A 22,492-nucleotide genomic window follows, 5' to 3' on the forward strand; every position below is an offset into this window, starting at 1 on the left:
TGCTGCTGCCAGGCCTGTAATCTGCCATGGGCCCCTGTACCGCCTCCTCATGCTGCTGCCAGGTACAGAGTGTCTAATGGGTCCCTGTACGGCCTCCCATTGCTGCTGTCTCTATCGCCACACTCTGCCATGTGCCACTTTCAGGTCTCCTCACACTGCTGGTGTGTTCCATTTTGTCATAGGGTGCTGGCAGATTACGGGCCTCCCATTGCTGCTGCCAGGCCCGTAATCTGCCATGGGCCCCTGTACCGCCTCCTCATGCTGCTGCCAGGTCCAGAGTCTCTCATGGGTCCCTGTACGGCCTCCCATTGCTGCTGTCTCCATCGCCACACTCTGCCATGTGCCACTTTCAGGTCTCCTCACACTGCTGGTGTGTTCCATTTTGTCATAGGGTGCTGGCAGATTACGGGCCTCCCATTGCTGCTGCCAGGCCCGTAATCTGCCATGGGCCCCTGTACCGCCTCCTCATGCTGCTGCCAGGTCCAGAGTCTCTCATGGGTCCCTGTACGGCCTCCCATTGCTGCTGTCTCCATCGCCACACTCTGCCATGTGCCACTTTCAGGTCTCCTCACACTGCTGGTGTGTTCCATTTTGTCATAGGGTGCTGGCAGATTACGGGCCTCCCATTGCTGCTGCCAGGCCTGTAATCTGCCATGGGCCCCTGTACCGCCTCCTCATGCTGCTGCCAGGTCCAGAATCTCTCATGGGTCCCTGTACGGCCTCCCATTGCTGCTGTCTCCATCGCCACACTCTGCCATGTGCCACTTTCAGGTCTCCTCACACTGCTGGTGTGTTCCATTTTGTCATAGGATGCTGGCAGATTACGGGCCTCCCATTGCTGCTGCCAGGCCTGTAATCTGCCATGGGCCCCTGTACCGCCTCCTCATGCTGCTGCCAGGTACAGAGTGTCTAATGGGTCCCTGTACGGCCTCCCATTGCTGCTGTCTCCATCGCCACACTCTGCCATGTGCCACTTTCAGGTCTCCTCACACTGCTGGTGTGTTCCATTTTGTCATAGGGTGCTGGCAGATTACGGGCCTCCCATTGCTGCTGCCAGGCCTGTAATCTGCCATGGGCCCCTGTACCGCCTCCTCATGCTGCTGCCAGGTCCAGAGTCTCTCATGGGTCCCTGTACGGCCTCCCATTGCTGCTGTCTCCATCGCCACACTCTGCCATGTGCCACTTTCAGGTCTCCTCACACTGCTGGTGTGTTCCATTTTGTCATAGGGTGCTGGCAGATTACGGGCCTCCCATTGCTGCTGCCAGGCCCGTAATCTGCCATGGGCCCCTGTACCGCCTCCTCATGCTGCTGCCAGGTCCAGAGTCTCTCATGGGTCCCTGTACGGCCTCCCATTGCTGCTGTCTCCATCGCCACACTCTGCCATGTGCCACTTTCAGGTCTCCTCACACTGCTGGTGTGTTCCATTTTGTCATAGGGTGCTGGCAGATTACGGGCCTCCCATTGCTGCTGCCAGGCCTGTAATCTGCCATGGGCCCCTGTACCGCCTCCTCATGCTGCTGCCAGGTCCAGAATCTCTCATGGGTCCCTGTACGGCCTCCCATTGCTGCTGTCTCCATCGCCACACTCTGCCATGTGCCACTTTCAGGTCTCCTCACACTGCTGGTGTGTTCCATTTTGTCATAGGATGCTGGCAGATTACGTGCCTCCCATTGCTTCTGCCAGGCCTGTAATCTGCCATGGGCCCCTGTACCGCCTCCTCATGCTGCTGCCAGGTACAGAGTGTCTAATGGGTCCCTGTACGGCCTCCCATTGCTGCTGTCTCCATCGCCACACTCTGCCATGTGCCACTTTCAGGTCTCCTCACACTGCTGGTGTGTTCCATTTTGTCATAGGGTGCTGGCAGATTACGGGCCTCCCATTGCTGCTGCCAGGCCTGTAATCTGCCATGGGCCCCTGTACCGCCTCCTCATGCTGCTGCCAGGTCCAGAGTCTCTCATGGGTCCCTGTACGGCCTCCCATTGCTGCTGTCTCCATCGCCACACTCTGCCATGTGCCACTTTCAGGTCTCCTCACACTGCTGGTGTGTTCCATTTTGTCATAGGATGCTAGCAGATTACGGGCCTCCCATTGCTGCTGCCAGGCCTGTAATCTGCCATGGGCCCCTGTACCGCCTCCTCATGCTGCTGCCAGGTACAGAGTGTCTAATGGGTCCCTGTACGGCCTCCCATTGCTGCTGTCTCTATCGCCACACTCTGCCATGTGCCACTTTCAGGTCTCCTCACACTGCTGGTGTGTTCCATTTTGTCATAGGGTGCTGGCAGATTACGGGCCTCCCATTGCTGCTGCCAGGCCTGTAATCTGCCATGGGCCCCTGTACCGCCTCCTCATGCTGCTGCCAGGTCCACAGTGTCTCATGGGTCCCTGTACGGCCTCCCATTGCTGCTGTCTCCATCGCCACACTCTGCCATGTGCCACTTTCAGGTCTCCTCACACTGCTGGTGTGTTCCATTTTGTCATAGGGTGCTGGCAGATTACGGGCCTCCCATTGCTGCTGCCAGGCCCGTAATCTGCCATGGGCCCCCGTACCGCCTCCTCATGCTGCTGCCAGGTCCAGAGTCTCTCATGGGTCCCTGTACGGCCTCCCATTGCTGCTGTCTCCATCGCCACACTCTGCCATGTGCCACTTTCAGGTCTCCTCACACTGCTGGTGTGTTCCATTTTGTCATAGGGTGCTGGCAGATTACGGGCCTCCCATTGCTGCTGCCAGGCCTGTAATCTGCCATGGGCCCCTGTACCGCCTCCTCATGCTGCTGCCAGGTCCAGAGTCTCTCATGGGTCCCTGTACGGCCTCCCATTGCTGCTGTCTCCATCGCCACACTCTGCCATGTGCCACTTTCAGGTCTCCTCACACTGCTGGTGTGTTCCATTTTGTCATAGGGTGCTGGCAGATTACGGGCCTCCCATTGCTGCTGCCAGGCCTGTAATCTGCCATGGGCCCCTGTACCGCCTCCTCATGCTGCTGCCAGGTCCAGAATCTCTCATGGGTCCCTGTACGGCCTCCCATTGCTGCTGTCTCCATCGCCACACTCTGCCATGTGCCACTTTCAGGTCTCCTCACACTGCTGGTGTGTTCCATTTTGTCATAGGATGCTGGCAGATTACGGGCCTCCCATTGCTGCTGCCAGGCCTGTAATCTGCCATGGGCCCCTGTACCGCCTCCTCATGCTGCTGCCAGGTACAGAGTGTCTAATGGGTCCCTGTACGGCCTCCCATTGCTGCTGTCTCCATCGCCACACTCTGCCATGTGCCACTTTCAGGTCTCCTCACACTGCTGGTGTGTTCCATTTTGTCATAGGGTGCTGGCAGATTACGGGCCTCCCATTGCTGCTGCCAGGCCTGTAATCTGCCATGGGCCCCTGTACCGCCTCCTCATGCTGCTGCCAGGTCCAGAATCTCTCATGGGTCCCTGTACGGCCTCCCATTGCTGCTGTCTCCATCGCCACACTCTGCCATGTGCCACTTTCAGGTCTCCTCACACTGCTGGTGTGTTCCATTTTGTCATAGGGTGCTGGCAGATTACGGGCCTCCCATTGCTGCTGCCAGGCCCGTAATCTGCCATGGGCCCCTGTACCGCCTCCTCATGCTGCTGCCAGGTACAGAGTGTCTAATGGGTCCCTGTACGGCCTCCCATTGCTGCTGTCTCCATCGCCACACTCTGCCATGTGCCACTTTCAGGTCTCCTCACACTGCTGGTGTGTTCCATTTTGTCATAGGGTGCTGGCAGATTACGGGCCTCCCATTGCTGCTGCCAGGCCTGTAATCTGCCATGGGCCCCTGTACCGCCTCCTCATGCTGCTGCCAGGTCCAGAATCTCTCATGGGTCCCTGTACGGCCTCCCATTGCTGCTGTCTCCATCGCCACACTCTGCCATGTGCCACTTTCAGGTCTCCTCACACTGCTGGTGTGTTCCATTTTGTCATAGGGTGCTGGCAGATTACGGGCCTCCCATTGCTGCTGCCAGGCCCGTAATCTGCCATGGGCCCCTGTACCGCCTCCTCATGCTGCTGCCAGGTCCAGAATCTCTCATGGGTCCCTGTACGGCCTCCCATTGCTGCTGTCTCCATCGCCACACTCTGCCATGTGCCACTTTCAGGTCTCCTCACACTGCTGGTGGGTTCCATTTTGTCATAGGGTGCTGTATGGCCTCCCATTGCTGCTGCCTCCACCGCCACACTGTGGCTCCACACTCTGGTTTTGGCCCCGTGACTGCCCAAATGAGTGAAGTGTGCGGTGATTCTAAGATCGACGGCACTCATCTGCATGTCATACTGACTGACAGTATTATTTCTCTTCCCCAGCAGACTCCAAGGGCATTTAAATTAAAGGTACAGTGTTCTGCACTAATATAAAGGCTCTCTGAAGCCTAGAAACCCTTTTTATAAGTTAAATTCGCAGCGAATATATTCGCATCGAATCAAATTTATTCCTCGAATTCGCCGAATCAGCCGAATCGAATTTTTGAATACTTCGCTCATCTCTAGTCACAAACATAATGATACTGATTTACTTAAGAAGTTGAAAATCTTCACTGAAGAATCGGCACACAATTGGGTATTGAAAGTGATCAGGGCATTTTTTTTCCAGGTGATTGGATAAATTAGGTGAATGTTCCTACTGTTATTTCATTGAAGATTTTCACAATGTATATTTAGCAGAAATGTATCATTGCCCTCAGAAAGATAGTAAGGCTTTGACTGAGAGTAGACTGTGGAAGTCCACAAGCTATTTTCAATAAACTAAACAGCTTCAATAAACTAACATAAGCTATTAGTTTGGTCATAGTAGCAACTGCAAGGCTTGTAGCTTTAAAAAGGGTTAAGTATAGATGCAACTCTTTTTAAAGTGGCTCCAGGGCTGGACAATCTAATTTAGTGTAGGGTTGTGTTCCCTAGAGCTTGCTTCTATTTTTTTTTTTTTATAAAGTCTCTTCCAGATTTGCTTTTGTTTTATTATCTGCCAGCCCTCATTTAGTTATTCAGAATATTGTGTTAAACTGGTCATAGTTGGATCATTGTTTTTTTCTATGATCAGCCAAAAAAAACAACGGATTCCCTGATACACACCTTCTAGGTGGGTGAAGTAATTTTCCCCACATTGCTGTTGTATTATGAAAACTGGACTCCTCCTCTGTAAGAATGCATTCATCAGCACTGCAGCTGATTGGTCACAAGCTCTAAATGAACAAAAATATATCAAGAGTTCCAATCGAGAAGAGTCAGTCATTAGATTATCTCCACTCAAATGGGAATGGCCATAGATGGATCAAAATGTGTCCATTCTCTGCTTAACCTGCAGAATTTTGATCCATCTATGGCTATATTTAGAAGTATGACTGGGAGGTAAAGGAAGCATTGAATCAAAATGCAGTAGTGCAGAAAGCCCAGAAACCTCTGTATGGGTTATGAAGTTAAATGATGTGGTTGCTGGACTTATTTACTCATTGGATGTCTGAGAATGACCTTGCTTTGTTTTAATTTTTGTATGCTGTTTTATCACGCTAATGTGATAGTTTACGTTTTTGGGGCTTTATTCGAGATGTGCAAAGAGAGATCACACAAACACTTGTAGGTAAAATCAAACTGTATATGACATTTATTTAAGAAATGACATATAAAGATAACAAATGTAATAATATTAGAAAATGTAACAAGCATACTTAGCTGTAGATGCTTTTTCACCACGGAGTCCCTTGTCCTTGTGGAAGGGAATGGTTATCAAACCAGACGTGGTATGAGACTCCATATTACAAATTTTGGCTGTGGTATATACAGGGCTAGTGGGTAGCATTTGGCCAATGGTAAACTCTGAATAGCAGTATTAACCTTTAAGGAAGATAGCATACATTCCTGAAAGGGCTTGACATCCCTATATTGTGAAGTCATCTAAGGCAACCAGACTTGGAATTCATTCTTAGATATTGTGACCCAATAATACTAAGGAAAAATATACTAATATCACAGATTAATTGGAAAATGAAGTCGATCAAAAGGAAAATGTCTATTTGATAAGGTTCTGGTGGCAGCTGTTATCTCCTGACCTATATGCAGTACACTAGATCTGCAAAATTGGAAAAAGGAACCTATGATTGGCCATAGGTGGATCTTTTTTTTTACATTTTTTTAGCAAGTATAAAAAAAAATGAATGAACTCCCCTCATCCACACAAAGAGGATGGAAGAATCCTCCCTGCTGTGCTTTTGTATTCAGTGTGGACACTTCTGCTGTCAGATTACACCTAGCAGTGCTGCACTTATTTGATTTCAGGTACTGATTGAATATTTTCCAATATTCCTTTTCGAGAGAAGCTGATCATTAATTAGATCAGCTTCTCATGAGCAAGAATGGCCATAGATGGATTGAAATTTGGATGGTCCCAGCTGAATCAGCTGAATTTTTATTCATTTATTGCCAGTTAAAATAAGTGAATGGCTGTTTTCATCACAACCTATTTACACTGGTGTTTTCATTTGCAACAGGTGACTTAATGGAAATGTTTCTGATAAAAAGTATAATGCTTGATGCATGGCTTTCTCGGGCTTGAATACTTTCTTATTAAGTGTCCAGAATAGTCATTAGCCAATGCAACCAGTAAAGTCAGGTTGCAATCAGAATTCCTTACCTGCCTGCTTGTTCTGGATCATAACTTATTTAGCTACAAAGTATTCAAGATATTGGATTATATTTGTAGCATTTAGTTGCTTATAGCACACTAACTTTCAGGTTGACCTCCAGTGTACATAAAATACTGCAACAATGAATCTAATGTTACATGTTTTACTTCACTAACATAATGAAGTAAATAAACTGACAGTCTTAAATATTTTTGTAATTGTAGTTGACTGTTTTCTTTTTTAATCAAATCTAGGCCGGTTAGTAGATGACTCTAATAGGACAGCCAGTGGATCAAACAATGAGGACCAGACTTTAGTCTCTGGGAGAAGTTGGTGGGCTTGTAAGTATACTTGTATATGCTTTTCTACCTCAAACACAAATAAGCTATTAGTTATAACATATATATTGAGTAAAAGGTTTTGAAAATAATTAATTCCTTTGAATGAACATTTGGTTAGGAGTACAAGTACAGATACCAAAGGAAGTCCCTTTTGTTGAAGGAGAGGCAAAAATTACTTTTTCAAAATTTCCTTTACTTCAGTACTTCTTACTTTATTTGGCAAATAATAGAGTCCAATGCAGAATTAGCGTAGCCTGCTTATATCTTCAAATTCTGTGTTCAAACTCTTGTTCTTTCCTGTGCAATTGAACCATTTTCCAGCTCAGGGGACTATTAGAAGACTGTAGATTTCAAATGTACATACTCAACCTGTGTAAGTATTTCAGCTGTGGGATGTGATGATTGTGGCAGGCCATGGCCATGGGATGCAGGTAAGTATATACTGTGCCTAGGATGAGAAAAGGTTGGTTACTTTAGGTCAGGAGGGCTATGCAGTGAAGATATGTGCAGTAATCTAAATCTATCCATATTTATTATCACAACAAAACCAATTATCCCAACTAGGGATGTGGTTTGGGTTCAGAGCCATGTTGGGTTCAAGACAGTTCTCCTGGCTTCACAGCTTAGCAGAACTCAGAATTTATGGCTGAAAATTCACACCTCCACCCATAATGCACCGCATAACCTTTTCTAATGTTCAGAAGAGTCTCTAATAGCCAATAATCTGAAGAAATGAACAAGACAACCTGCTCACTACAAAAAGGATTGGCTCCCAACAGAAATCTTGTATGTGTTGGAGCTGGTTAGAGAAATCTGGTAAATCTGTGTAGTGGGAGCATAGATCAAGATACAGTGCTATACAGTGAATTGCATTGTAGTAGGCCATACCCTTGTGTACTCACCCCTGTGTTCACAGTTTTATAGACTCAGCTGCTGTCTTCTTATGACTCATTCTTTCAGCAGTAAGTGTTTTTAATTGCTTGCCGCTGCACCAGTCTTTGACAATGTTTTTGTTTCTTTTGTGATTTATAAGGGATTTTACTTTCATCTAACATATTTCTTTTTTTTTTTTTTTTTGCTAGGTTTAAAAAACAAATATATAGAGCTGGCTTTTGCTTTGTCTAGTTAGTGGTTTAGGGTTTATATTTTTACTTGCTAGGGCCTTTTTTAAATTTTGCTGCACACACTTGTGCAGAACAGTTATTAGAGCTGCCATTTGCCCTCAGCAGGCTGCCACATTGCTGTGCGATAACTAATGTTCACCAAAAGCATTACACATTCATTTCCCATAACCACAATTTTAGGAAAAGCTAGGCATTTAAATCACTCCCCAGAAAATACTACAATGAAAGTCAATCCTAAAATCAAAGGCAGATGTGATAGCCAAATTTTAGAAAACTATACCTGCTTTTACTGTCAATTTATTTTTAGGAAGACACCTTTTGATCTGTTGTGACAACTACTTTCACCAGTCAAAGCAGGACTAATTAAGCTTGATAAATAAGCATGTGTCACTGCTATAAAAATAAATTATGAAACCAAATACATATATGCTGTGTCTGAGACTGAGAAAATCGTGTTGTTCTGCAACCACATACAACTGTAAAGGTGGCCATAGATGAAGAGAATTTCAAATGAAATTTCTTTGGAAAACTTGTACAAAAATTCTCAGAATGTTTTTGAATATTCAAATGTCATTTGAAAGATATAATTTGCTTTTAACATTGGATTTTGGAATGAACGGACTTTACCAAACCAAAACCACACACTGTTAGAAATGTGTTCTTTTGAGAAAAATTTTCCATCCTGCACCTTTGAATTGTTTCATCACTGTGGTCGAAAACAAACATCGATTTGACCCTACTAATGATTAGGTACATTAACAAACTTTCTTAGAACAATATTATACTGAATCCACCCCTGTGCTCTGTCACAATAAAATAAATTCAATAAATCAAAATAAATGTAAATATACAGAAATAAATAAATCTATTTGTGTACTGCTGCATTAATCCCCTTCAAAAAATAAAAATATTGTCAACAGTGACCAAACAAGTGAGAGTCAAAATCAGGCAGTACATCTGTATACGAGGAGGTATCAAAAACTTTTGAGACTAGGTTTGTAACACGCCAACAGATGGCAGCACGAGACTGCACGCACAAGTCACAGGAAGCACCTACCTGACCACGTGCATTACCACGTCTGCTATTTCATCGTAGACAGCAAGTCATAGCAAAGACCAAACATGAACGTCTGCATGAAACTGGGAAAATCTGCCACAGAGACGTTTGACATGATTTGGCATGTTTATATCAATGCTGAAAAGGTGTTTTGAGTGGCCAGGTCCCTAGTCCGCTGACCCAGGAGCAGAAGGAACACCACGTCTAAGTCTGCCAAGAACTCTGTCAGCCTCCCATGTATGAACTGTCCTTCATGTTGAGGATCATTACAGGTGACGAAACTTGGATGTATGGGCTTCACACAGAATTTCAAATTTGCTCTTTGTTCTAATTTTCAGTCCATGATGAAATAGCAGACATGGTAATGCACGTGGTCCGAATAGCACCAGTTGCACAGCTCCCCATGTACACAGGACAATGTCTTTTGTCACAATGATTTATGACGGTCAGAGCTCCATGTGACTGTGTGTGCAGCCTTCTGTTGCTATCTGCTGGTGTGTTACAAATATAGTCTCGAACCTTTTTGATACCACCTCATATTATAATGGAAAAAGAAACAAAATGGGACTTTTAAGGTGCCATTAATCAAATACAGTACAACTGGATAACATTAATCATGTTATCCAGTTGTATTTATTAATGGCACCTTAAAAGTCCCACTTTGTTCCTTTTTTGGTTTCCACTAGAAAATGAATATAAACAGAGAATCAATCAGAATCCTTAATGCAGCACTTCACCTCGATAAACTAAAGATCGGTATAAAGTGCTGATATTATTAAATACTGATGTGTTACAACTATAAAAAATTCTCCACGAACAATACTGCCAATCAAATATCAAGCAAACATTATGTGTAAGTAAATGCATAAAGTCCACTGACATCAGTCCATCCAGTGTCCAAACAAATAATCAAGTTAATATAATCTAGCACAGTGTTTTTCAACCTTTTTTGTGCAAAGGCACACTTTTTTCATGAAAAAAATCACGAGGCACACCACCATTAGAAAATGTTAAAAAAATTTACCTCTGTGCCTATATTGACTATATATAAAGTAATTCTCTTGAATAGGAATCAAACACAAAGAAATTATTTTATAATTACTTTATTATGAAATAATAAAGTATTTTATAATTGGACCCGGGGGCCGGACCAAGAGTAGATGAATGATGTGTATGTGTCATCCATAGTAAGTATAGTAATATTCCCCCATAGTAAGCATAGTAATTAATCCCCCATATAGTAATTCATCCCCCATAGTAATTAATCCCCCATATAGTAATTCATCCCCCATAGTAATTCATCCTCCATATAGTAATTCATCCCCCATAGTAATTCATCCCCCATAGTAATTAATCCCCCATATAGTAATTCATCCCCCATAGTAATTAATCCCCCATATAGTAATTCATCCCCCATATAGTAATTCATCCCCCATAGTAATTCATCCCCCATATAGTAATTCATCCCCCATAGTGTAATTCATCCCCCATAGTGTAATTCATCCCCCATAGTAATTCATCCCCCATAGTAATTCATCCCCCATATAGTAATTCATCCCCCATATAGTAATTCATCCTCCATATAGTAATTCATCCCCCATAGTAATTCATCCCCCATATAGTAATTCATCCCCCATAGCAATTCATCCCCCGTATAGTATTTCATCCCTCGTATAGTATTTCATCCCCCGTATAGTATTTCATCCCCCGTATAGTATTTCATCCCCCATATAGTATTTCATCCCCCATATAGTATTTCATCCCTCATATAGTATTTCATCCCCCATATAGTAATTCATCCCTCATATAGTATTTCATCCCTCATATAGTATTTCATCCCCCCATATAGTATTTCATCCCTCATATAGTATTTCATCCCCCCATATAGTATTTCATCCCTCATATAGTATTTCATCCCTCATATAGTAATTCATCCCTCATATAGTATTTCATCCCCCCATATAGTAATTCATCCCTCATATAGTATTTCATCCCCCCATATAGTATTTCATCCCCCCATATAGTATTTCATCCCTCATATAGTAATTCATCCCTCATATAGTATTTCATCCCCCCATATAGTATTTCATCCCCCCATATAGTATTTCATCCCTCATAAAGTAATTCATCCCTCATATAGTATTTCATCCCCCACAGTACTATTCCCCCCCCCCCTTCTAGTAAGCCAAGTCCCCCGTGTCAATTCACTTACCTTTTGCGTTCCTCTCGCTGTCTTCCCGCGCCGTTCGGGTCTTCAGGGCGGACTGTGAGAGGAGCCTAGCTCCCCTCCCCTCACGTTCGGCACGCTGCCCCGCCTACACACATCCTGACAGCCACATCCGCAAGCCGGATTAAAAGGTCCGCGCGGACTTTTGGGGCTGCCAACCGAGAGGAGGCAGGGGAGCGGCCGACCGAGAGGAGGGAGGGGAGCAGGCGCCCGGCACACAGAAGAGCCGCATTAGACTGGGTAAAGAGCCGCATGTGGCTCGCGAGCCGCGGCTTGCCGACCACTGAATCATTAGATTCTAATGATTGGTCTATTTGTGAGCCGAAGCCACATGTTACAGATGAAATTGGAATTTTTCCCACGGCACACCAGACAATATCTCACGGCACACTAGTGTGCCGCGGCACAGTGGTTGAAAAACGCTGATCTAGCACCACAATTATAGTCTAGCATCACATATTTGGCTGTGAAATTGACTTTCTCTTGCATGCAGCAGCACCCCAATTGGATTAACTTCAGTTTTGAAAAAGTCTTTTTTCAGTTAATTTTAGCTGCCACACATGCTTTGATTTTAAATTTACGAACAAATTATGGCTTAAGAAGGTATAGCTTGCATATTAGTCAGCGGTTCAAAACTCTAATTGCATGGTTTGTATGTTTATTTTATCATTGTTCTGCACTGTTTCTTCTTAAAGTGGAGCTCCATCCAAAAGGGGAAGTTCCACTTTAAGGACTACTCCCCCACTCCTCATTAAGGATTGGCACCTTTGGGGGGCAGGGGGGGAGCGGGTACCCAAATTTGACAGGTACTCGCTCCCACTTCCGGTCCAATCGCCTAGGGGATCAGAAGCGGAAGGTGTCCTCCCTCCCTCCCTGTAGTCTTTTGGGACATGTGACAGGTCCCAGAAGACTACAGAACCATTCACGAAGTGCAGCGCTACTCGCGCATGCACAGTGGGTACCCAGCTGTGAGGCCGCAAGCTATCACAGCCGGGTGCCTACACTGAAGATGCCGGCCTCCTGGAATACAGGACGGCTGGTGAAATGAGCTGCGGGGAGACACACCACGGGACCGAGGGACAGGTGAGTGGCTGTTTTTTAAAAGTCAGAAGCTACGGTTTTTGTAGCTGCTGACTTTTATTTTTTGATAGGTTGAGTGGAACTCCACTTTAAAAAGTTAAACATTTGATGTTAATGTAAAGCCTCACTTGGCAAAAGTGAGGTGAACCTGTGGTGCTTTGCTGCTTTTTTAAGTTATCCCAAAGCATTGTAATGGCCTGCCACATACAAAGGGCAGCTCCAACAACTGTTCAATAACAAGTATATACTGTACACCCCAAACTTCCCATGGGAGAAATTTCCCTTTACTTCCTGTTATAAAACACAAAAGAAAATTAAAAGTGAGTGAAATTCCCCTTTTACACAGTTATCACTAGAGAAAATGTTCCTCCTATTCTTGTTTTGCTGACAACTAAACATTTTGGACATTTCCACACTTTTGTTACCTGTGATAATAGTCCCCAGAGACAGTGAATCTCCTTAAGGGGGACACAGACAGCAAAAAAAAAACTTGACATGGGTTATAACTCTTCCTGACTATATCTGAAACAAAGGTGGAAATTGACCTGCTGTGTTAAAAATGAAAAAAAAAAACAAAAACAAAACAAAACATCGGTTTAGATAGTAGTTTTATATTGGTGTTAAACCTAAAAACAAAAATGTGATATGTTGACGCTGACCAATTCCTAGATGTGATGGCTGCATTCATTTTCTTTTTTCAGGCTTTTTTCCTGTATTTCCACCTGTTGATCTGACCACAAGTCTGTTATTTTTCAGCTTCCTTGGGCAGACCAAGCTGTCCAGCAAAATTAGAACTTAGAGGAGTGAGACAAATTGTTTAACACTGACAGGGGTGCTTACAATAGCCAGCATTTATTCATTTATATAAAAGCCTTTATCCCAAAAGGGGAAAAAGCTGTTTGCTGTGATGCCATTGCCTAGCTTCTCTATCTTGTCACATCAGAAAATATATTGAATTCATTGAGAAAAATGCAAGGCATTCTGTAAATGGCACCTGTACCAAGGGAGTGAACCCCTGAATTCACAATGCAGCAAGGCAATCACTTGGCATGGCCTCTGGAACACAGCAGCAATCACAGTGGCAGTTGCTGAAGTAGCTTTGAATACTACATTGATTCTATAGTTCCACAGGGATTCCACAGGTATGGTATAAAAATACTTACATTGATCCAAGCTGGTCCTATGTAACTATGCAAAAAAATCCATAACTGGAATTCAGCTGTAAAAAAGTGTTTGGTTGAGTTCAGCTCAATTTTCATAATCAAGTCCATCTAAATCTGCTAGTACGTTTAATGCTGCCCTCTTCCCAGATTGACAATGCTGTTGTCCAAAGGTATCTCCATTTATCACCAAGGGAGTGGAGATACCCTAAGACTGGAAGTGTGTTACTGGCTGGATAATCAGTTGTAAAATAGCCTAAAAAACTAACATAGACACCATATTTAAGGGTTGGTAAGCTACAATATATAATTATTTATTTTTGGGTTTAATACTGCTTTAAAGATGAATTGATAACCAAAATAATAAACATAGAAAAAAAGGACTTTTTACATTTATATTTTCAGCCTAAAATGTTAACATACTTGATTTAAAAATTATATTAGGTATACAAATTGTTTATAGAATTATTGGGCAAATAGACGTCATCTGGGCAGAAAAGGGTTAATCCTGAATAAAATTTAATTTCAGTTAGTATACTCAACCGATAAGCTCTAATTATTTCAGGAGCATTACCAGGGATCAACAGTTTACTTGAATTCTGCTTTATTTCAAGCAATCATTCTTTGACATAAAAAGATCTGCGTTTTAATAAATCGTATGACAATTATTCTGGTTTTGTGATATGATTGTAATTCATAGGAACAGAGAGTACTAAATAAGCATGCATATATCATGATGTGTCAGAAAAGCTGTCCACATCATAAAAAAATGGATGTTGGTTTATTGTAAGCATTTGCTTTTGGGCAAAAACAATTAATTTACTACAATTTCTATAGAGTAATATTACAAATACATTGAAAGAGAATTTTCAGCATTACTCTATACAGTATGCCCATTACAGGCATGATGGAGAAAGCAGGTACAAGGACATGGTGCAGAAAGGACATTTTTTATTTTACAAAAGTATGCTTCATGTTCTATTGGATTGTCACTAGAAAATCAGTTGCACTATGTTCAAACATCTCATGGGGGCATTTTATTACCCATACCACATTTCACTTTTTATTCTCTGGGGGTGTCAACAAAGGGTTGAATGCTTTTTCTAAATGTATAAACTTTAACTGGCTATTGGTATTTTTTTTAAAAGTGTTGACCGAAGGAGAGAGCATATATATATATATATATATATATATATACAGTTGCAAGAAAAAGTATGTGAACCCCTTGGGATTACGTGGAGTTTTGCATGAATTGGGCATAAAATGTGCTCTGAACGTCATCTAAGTCACAACAATAGAAGAACACAGTCTGCTGAACATAATACTACACAAACATTAGATGTTGTCATGGTTTAATTTCACATAACATGTAAACATTCACAGTGCAGGGAGGAAAAAGTATGTGAGGTCCTAGCTTAATGACTTCTCCCAGAGCTAATTGGAGCCAGGAGTGAGCCAACCTTGACTCCAATCAGTGTGATGATATTGGATGTGTTGCTGACAGCTGTCCTCCCCTTAACACACACCTGTTTAGGTTTACTGGTTTCAAGAAGCACTGTCTGATGTGAACCATGCCTCGCAGAAAAGAGCTCTCAGAAGACCTACGATCAAGAATTGTTGACTTGCATGAAGCTGGAAAGGGTTACAATAGTATCTCCAAAAGCCTTGATGTTCATGTGTCCATGGTAAGACAGACAGATTTTATGCCCAATTCATGCAAAACTCCATGTAATCCCAAGGGGTTCACATACTTTTTCTTGCAACTGTATAAAGACATTGTTTCCATGTTAGAGCTGTAGAGCTGTATCAGGCTTTATAAGGTTTATGTCACCCTACTCTGAATCAACTGTGGGTTTAGGATTCTAAATATGCAGACTTTTAATTTCTTTATTTTTGTTTTTGGTTGATTGTGATGGACATGTGTCTTTTTTCAACCTAAAACTGGCCATAGATAGATTGAATCTCAACTGGTTAAGCAGAGACCGTCTGAGATTCGGTCCATCTATGGGCAGGCTGATTGTACAAAAGTCAATCCATCAATAGACTTGGGTACAATCAGCATGTCAAATTTTTAGCATGCGATTATTGCCCTTGGCTATAAACACTGGCGGTATTCCTTCTGTTCTCATGGCAGGGATGGCTCCATTGCCCCCCCCTCCTGCTGGGAGAGCACAATAGCTTCACGGTAGGGATTCCCCTATCAACTCTGACTGTGTTGATGGGAGAATCAAGCAATTTTCTTTCCTGCAAATCATAGTTGCAGGAAAGAAAATCACATAATCTATGGCCTACTTAACTCTGTAACTATGAAATTAGAAATTGAATTGATTTCTATAGCCATCAGCTCTATTTCTGTTTTCTTTTCTTCGCTTTTGTTGGCAATCCTAATTCCTTCAACTGAATCTATCTATCTATCTATCTATCTATCTATCTATCTATCCCCATGATTAAATCAATGATTTAACATTTGTATCTTTTTTCTTTTCAGGCATGAATTACTATTTGGCTGTTGTGCCATTCCTTGCAGCTTTGGATGCAGGTTTATTTCAAGGGTCTGCATATGATATAGACATATCCCACCCAGAAGAATTTGAATCGGATTTTTGCTACAATGTTACAGAATGTCAGTCAGCTGCTCCTAAAGCAATGGAAGGATGGAAGACTTTTTTTGAGGTTGTTATGCCATTTATACTGTCAGCAAATATTATATAGAGTAACAAAGCAAAAACCTGAGATGAAAGTCTTAGGTTTGCAAATATTGGAATTAAAATGGCTGTAAAGCTAGATGGTTTTTTACCTCAATGTCTCAATGCACGTCCATGCATTAAGAAAAAAATACTTCTGTGTTCTGCTGTTCCTCCAGCTCCCCCTTATACTTACCTGAGCCTGATCTTGATTCAGCAATGTGCACGAGAGCTCTCTCTGTTCTCTCTCTCATCAGTGGCTAAAAGACAGTCGAGGGAGCCATATTCTCTTTTTTTTAATGGGCGGGCGGGTGACACTCCATGTTCCCCTCCTCGTGCCACGTATGGGTCACATGGAGGGCCTACCCCAGGGTGGGTTTTTCTGAGCTACACTAGGCCCCTTGAACAGGGTCACTTGCCTTAGACATGGGGTACCTTTACTTTGTGTAATGCTGACCAATGCCCTGGGACAAGTCAGGGGTTGCTTTCAGGGATAATTCAACCTTAAGGTCTTTAGAATATCAAGAATACCTCAACCTCAATATCTCCGCTACCTCACAACCAGTAACAAAATGGTGTCCTGCTGAGCACCTAATGCAGGCTCTGTGAGTGCTCTGCATTAACTCTTCCTGCTGATCTTCTCCCATTACTATTGAAGATAGACCGCTCATGGAGGGAGTGCCAACAACAACTCCCTCGCTGCAAGAGGTTGTCCCACCTGTAACAGGTACATGCTTCAGGACAGGCTGCTTGGTAAACCTCCATTGCCTTTGGTAACCACTTGCTTTATTCTGCACCATGTTAACTCTTGTAGTGCTGTCTTCATACCCCAATGTGCTTTACAGATCCACGTTGTAGACTATGTGGTGCTGGTTACTTGCATTACACCTTTTTAGTAAATTCAGACCAGACAATGGCAAAGTTTCAAAAGCTTTACTGAAAGTTCTGAACATTACAATTTCAAACAAAGTGCACAGTCTTTTTTCTAATGTACCTAATCCCTAACTCAGGCTTGTAGCTGCCCCAGCATACCTGTACAAGATGGAAGTTCATTCATAGCAAAGTCCATAGTTGCAGATCTCCAAAACTGGTGTCTTTAGGGTGGACTGCAGGTCCCAGCACTTCCCGTACATTGTGGATGTGACAGCAGGCAGTCTATGTCTTCTTTCCCATGCAACAGACTGACTGGGCAGAGCCTTCTCCCTTTTATTAACAGCTCAGAGAAAGAGGCAGAGCTCGGCAAAAAGTGAGGGAAATCAGGCCAACTATTTCCTTCTTACTAACCAGCATTTCAACCTGCTTACACTCTTTCTGCTGTCAATCAAGGACAATGAGGAGGGAGCAGGGGGTGGGGCCGAGCCATGATCTGTGTATCAATGGCACACAGAGCCAGCTCAGGAGCGAGCCTGCACTAGTGCTCCCATAGCAAACAGCTTGCTATGGATGCACTCGAGAGGGGGGTGGAAATAGGAGCACCAACGTGGGTCTCAAGAAGAGAAGTAATGGGGCTTCTCCATACATAACCAATGCACAGAGCAGGTAAGTACACGCTTGTTATTTTTAAAAAATTCAGGTTTACAATCACTTTAATTATGATGTTATTTGTCCATAGAGTTAATAATATAATGCTCAGTGTCAACTGCATTTATTATGTACATAAATGGGGTTGCATAGCCATTCACCTAGTGAAAGTGCATGTAAATTTGTTTTGTGAGAACAGGGCAAAAACAAAATGAGTGGAGCTAAGAATCATAGGAAACTTCTTATAAATACAGTATTTTCCATTTACAATCAATTATTAACATTCGAAAAGCACAGGATATAACCGATTTACATTTATTGTTTTGCCCCATTCACTCAGTACGAATGTACATGCACTTTCACTGGGCAAATGGCTATGCAAATTCTTTATAAATCAACCCCTATATGTTTGTCACTTGTTCTGCAAAACACAGTTTTCGTGAAAACATAGTAATAGTGGAACAAAATCTTTCTCCCGTTGATTTTGGTCCAGAAGATGATTTGTTTAATCCAAAAACAGAGTTTTTGAAAGCTCTTGATTGACAAACATGTCAGCATCTAACCTAATCATCATTATGTTTGTGATTGTCATTCTGAAAAGTTGTTTTGTTTGGAAAAGACCACTGAAATACTAGACCTGTTTTAAAAAAGAAAATAACAAAAAACAGGGATAAATCTATAGTATTCTTGGATTACATTCTCACATGAACATACAGATGTATGAATACAATCCTTTAACCTATCTAGCAAATCATACATGGATGTTGCATAAGTATAGTGTGGCTCTAGTTTATTATGCATTTTAAACATCCAAATATTGCAGCTTGTGTGCTGTATGTTATGTAATAAGGTGCAGTAAGTAATGTGTCAACATTTTACATAAAAATAAAAAAATACAGAAATAAAATGTGATAGGCTTTCTAAGTAACGAATTGTACATGCACCAAACAAAGCAACATAGTTAAAACAATCGGTCTCCTATGGTATAGCATTGACCATACACTGGTAGATTTTTGAAACACTCAGCAGTAATGACTACAAAAACTTTGAGAAATGTGATTTAAAAGTACGTCAAAACCTTATTTGCTTTTAACATTTGATTTTGAAATGAATGTAATTTCCTGAACGAAAACCATGCACATATTTAGAAATGTATGTGTTCAGGAAAAATTTTCCTGCTCCTTCATTTCCTCATTACAACGGACAAAAGTAGACTTCGATTTAACCCCACTAGCCATTAAAAAAATTAAACAAACCTTCTGAAACTTAACACTAGAAAAAAAATTCTGTTAGGGAATGGCCAGCTGTAGAGTAAAAGAAATTTATAGTTGGAACCATTCCAAGCAGTAGTATAAAAAATACTCTAGGTGTGACCACTGTGGCTTTAGGGTGCATTTCATACCCTGATACCCCAAGCACAGGGGGCACGATGATTTATTAACAATAACTGCTTTTGACAAGCTACTTGGCATTGTCACAGAGCTAAAAACCACAAGGTGCCGTGCTTCACTTCAAAAATATGTGTATCCAATCACTAATATTTCTAACGCATATCCAAATATATAAATGAATAAAAATAAAACATATATACAAATGTGCATCCAATTACTATTAGTTATATATACATATCAAAATAAATGAAAAAGTGAATGAACCAATGATGATTTTCAACAACAGTGTCCATATGATTGTTATAAGCAGTCAAAAGAAAAATCCATATATGAATTTCTTCAAAACGTACAAACTTTGCTTTAACGTATACTATCCCGTGCTTCTTGAAAAGTATTTAGTGCAAATAACTTTTAGATCTTTTTCCCAGGTGAAAATCCTAAACTGTTTAGGATTTTCACCTGGGAAAAATATCTGGAGGACACATTTTTGCACAAAGCGGTTTTAACATAGAGTAAATGTGAATGCATTACCGTACTTTTATAAATAAAAAATTATTTTTAAAGGGTAATACGCTATGATTTGATGTATTCCTCTATAATAACCACCTTGGAAGGGGATTTTATCTTTTGAGTGGAGAAGGACCCCAAACAGCAAGATACCATCCCATCCACACTCTGGCCCATTTAAAGGGACACAAGTGCTCTATGACCTCACTTAACAGTTTGGTCATATATTTGAGGTGAGAGCACAACCGGCGGGGGAGCACATTTATGCAAGTTATTCGCACTAAATACTTTTTAAGAGACAAGGGATATTATACGTTAAAGCAAAGTTTGCATGTTTTGAATAAACTCATATATGGATTTTTATTTTGACTGCTTATAACAATCATATGGACACTGTTGTTGAAAATCATCATTGGTTCATTCACTTTTTCATTTATTTTGATATGTATATATAACTAATAGTAATTGGATGCACAATTGTATATATTTTTTATTTTTATTCATTTATATATTTGGATATGCATTAGAAATATTAGTGATTGGATACAGGGCACATTACACAAGAGTAGGGCACATTACGTGGAAGTGGAAGTAGAGCACATTACATAAGACAGAGCACAGGACACATTACATGGGACAGAGCGCATTAAATGGGACAGAGCACAGGGGACATGGCACATTACATGGGACAAAGCACAGGGTACATTGCATGGGACAGAGCACAGGGCACATTACATGGGGCAGGGCATATTACATGGGACATAGTACATTACTTGGGACAGGGCACATTACATGAGACAGGGCACATTACATGGGACAGAGGACATTATATGGGACAGAGCACTTTACATGGGACAGAGCACAGAGCACATTACATGGGACAGAGCACATTATGTGTGACAGAGCACAGGGCACATTACACAAAAAAGAACATATTAAATGGGACAGAGCACAGGGCACATAGCATGGGACATAACACAATACATGGAACAAAGCACAGGGCACATTACATGCGACAAAGCACAGAGCACATTACATGGGACAGAGCACAGGGCACATTACATGGGGTAGGGCACATTGCTTGGGACAGGGAAGATTACATGAGACAGGACATATTTATTGGGACAGGGAATATTACATGGAACATAGGACATTACATGGGACAGGGCATAGAGCACATTTCATGGGACCAGGCACATTACATAGTGCAGAGCACATTACATGGGACAGGGCACATTACATAGGACAGAGTACATTACATGGGACAAGGCACAGGGCACATTTAATGGGACAGGGCACATTACATAGGACAGAGCACATTACATGGGACAGGGCACATTACATAGTACAGAGCACATTACATGGGACAGAGCACATTACATGGGACAGGGCACAGGGCACATTTCATGGGACAGGGCACATTACATAGGACAGAGCACATTACATGGGACAGGGCACCTTACAAGGGACAGGGTAAATTACATGGGAAAGAGCACATTACATGGGACAAGGCACTTTTCATGGAGCAGAGCACTTTACATGGGTCATGATACATTACATGGAACAGAGCACATTATATGGGGAAGAACACTTTACATGGGACAGAGCACTTTACATGGGACAGGGCACATTACTTGGGACAGGGTCCATTACTTGGGACAGGGCACATTGTATAGGACAGACTGTTGGGCACAGTGTGGGGAATACAGCTGGGCACACTACTGTACCGGCTTCCTTCTTCTACTGGCTTCAGAGGCAGCTTTCAAGAGTCCTGCAGTGGAACGCTGTTCCCTGCTGGCCCTTCCTCTCCTCCTTCTATCCTATCCACCCCAGATGATGTCACATGACGATAGTCCCCCCCCTTCCTCCTGTGGACCTGCTTCTACATTATCAGAAGCAGCAGGACCTGTAAGGAAAGTGTGCTGGTGAGTCTTTATTAAGTACTGCTTATAAGGATCTTGTAGTTGGTTTGTTTTATTTGCAAAATGTATTATTCTATTAAGCAGAATTTGTTAGGCCATAAAGACTTTGCTTGCCATTGTTTTGCTGCTGGAGATGGAGCTATGTTGGGATTATAATGCAGTAGATTTTCTATGCTTTAAATGTTGGGGACTGCTATTGGGCACAGGGCAGAGGTGGAGCTCAGTTAGGACTAGGAGGGGTATTGTCGCTACCTGTCCCAGCTGCCCATATGCAGTAGTTTCCCCTTAACAGAGATCTACCTTGATGACTAGCTGGGCTACCCAGAACACAGTTCAATGTATAGTACACAAGAGTCAGCTATAAGTCTAGTTGTTCTAGTTGTAGGGGTTGTCACTGGCCAAGTTATCAAAAGAAGCATAATTTTCCTTTACTTCCCCTCCTCTACATATGTTGACTGCAGGGATTATGTTTCTGTTTGTAACTTCAAAGGGTCAACATTTTAATGTTCAACTCTCCTCCCTTGTGTAGCTCCAGGCTTGGGCCCCTTCAGGCTCACCCGACCATTGCAGCTTGCTGTAGGACATTTCTCCTTCCCTGTCAATGGCAGACAGAGTGCAATGCCAGGAGAGGGAAGTAGGACTTTAATTAGCCTGAACGGTGGCAAGAATTCAAGCCTCCCCCTGACCACATCACAACCCCTGGCAATGGGACAAAGGAAAAGAAGAGCACTTTGAACATAGTTAGTTGAGCAGAGAAGTGGTTGTTGCTGTCCAACAACTGAGCTGTGCAGAGGAGTGCTGTCAGGGCTCCCGGTAAGACCAGAGATGTGTAAACTGACACAGGGA

The 22,492-nt window shown here is 42.6% G+C and overlaps 1 protein-coding gene across 3 annotated transcripts in view; it reads left to right on the forward strand.

Annotated features, from left to right (window-relative positions):
* Nucleotides 1-22,492, forward strand: part of CUNH6orf58 (chromosome unknown C6orf58 homolog) — a 101,954-nt gene that overhangs the window by 12,704 nt on the left and 66,758 nt on the right. For all 3 annotated transcript variants that reach the window (XM_089686463.1, XM_089686462.1, XM_089686464.1), the window contains exons 2-3: nt 6,887-6,973; nt 16,110-16,294. In XM_089686463.1, coding sequence (XP_089542589.1) covers nt 6,887-6,973; nt 16,110-16,294 — 272 coding nt within the window. The remainder of the gene's footprint in view (nt 1-6,886; nt 6,974-16,109; nt 16,295-22,492) is intronic.

The sequence above is a fragment of the Staurois parvus genome, unplaced genomic scaffold (genome assembly GCF_062004578.1).
Source record: "Staurois parvus isolate SC_StPar_1 unplaced genomic scaffold, SC_StPar_1.0 ptg000397l, whole genome shotgun sequence".
Classification (NCBI taxonomy): domain Eukaryota; kingdom Metazoa; phylum Chordata; class Amphibia; order Anura; family Ranidae; genus Staurois; species Staurois parvus.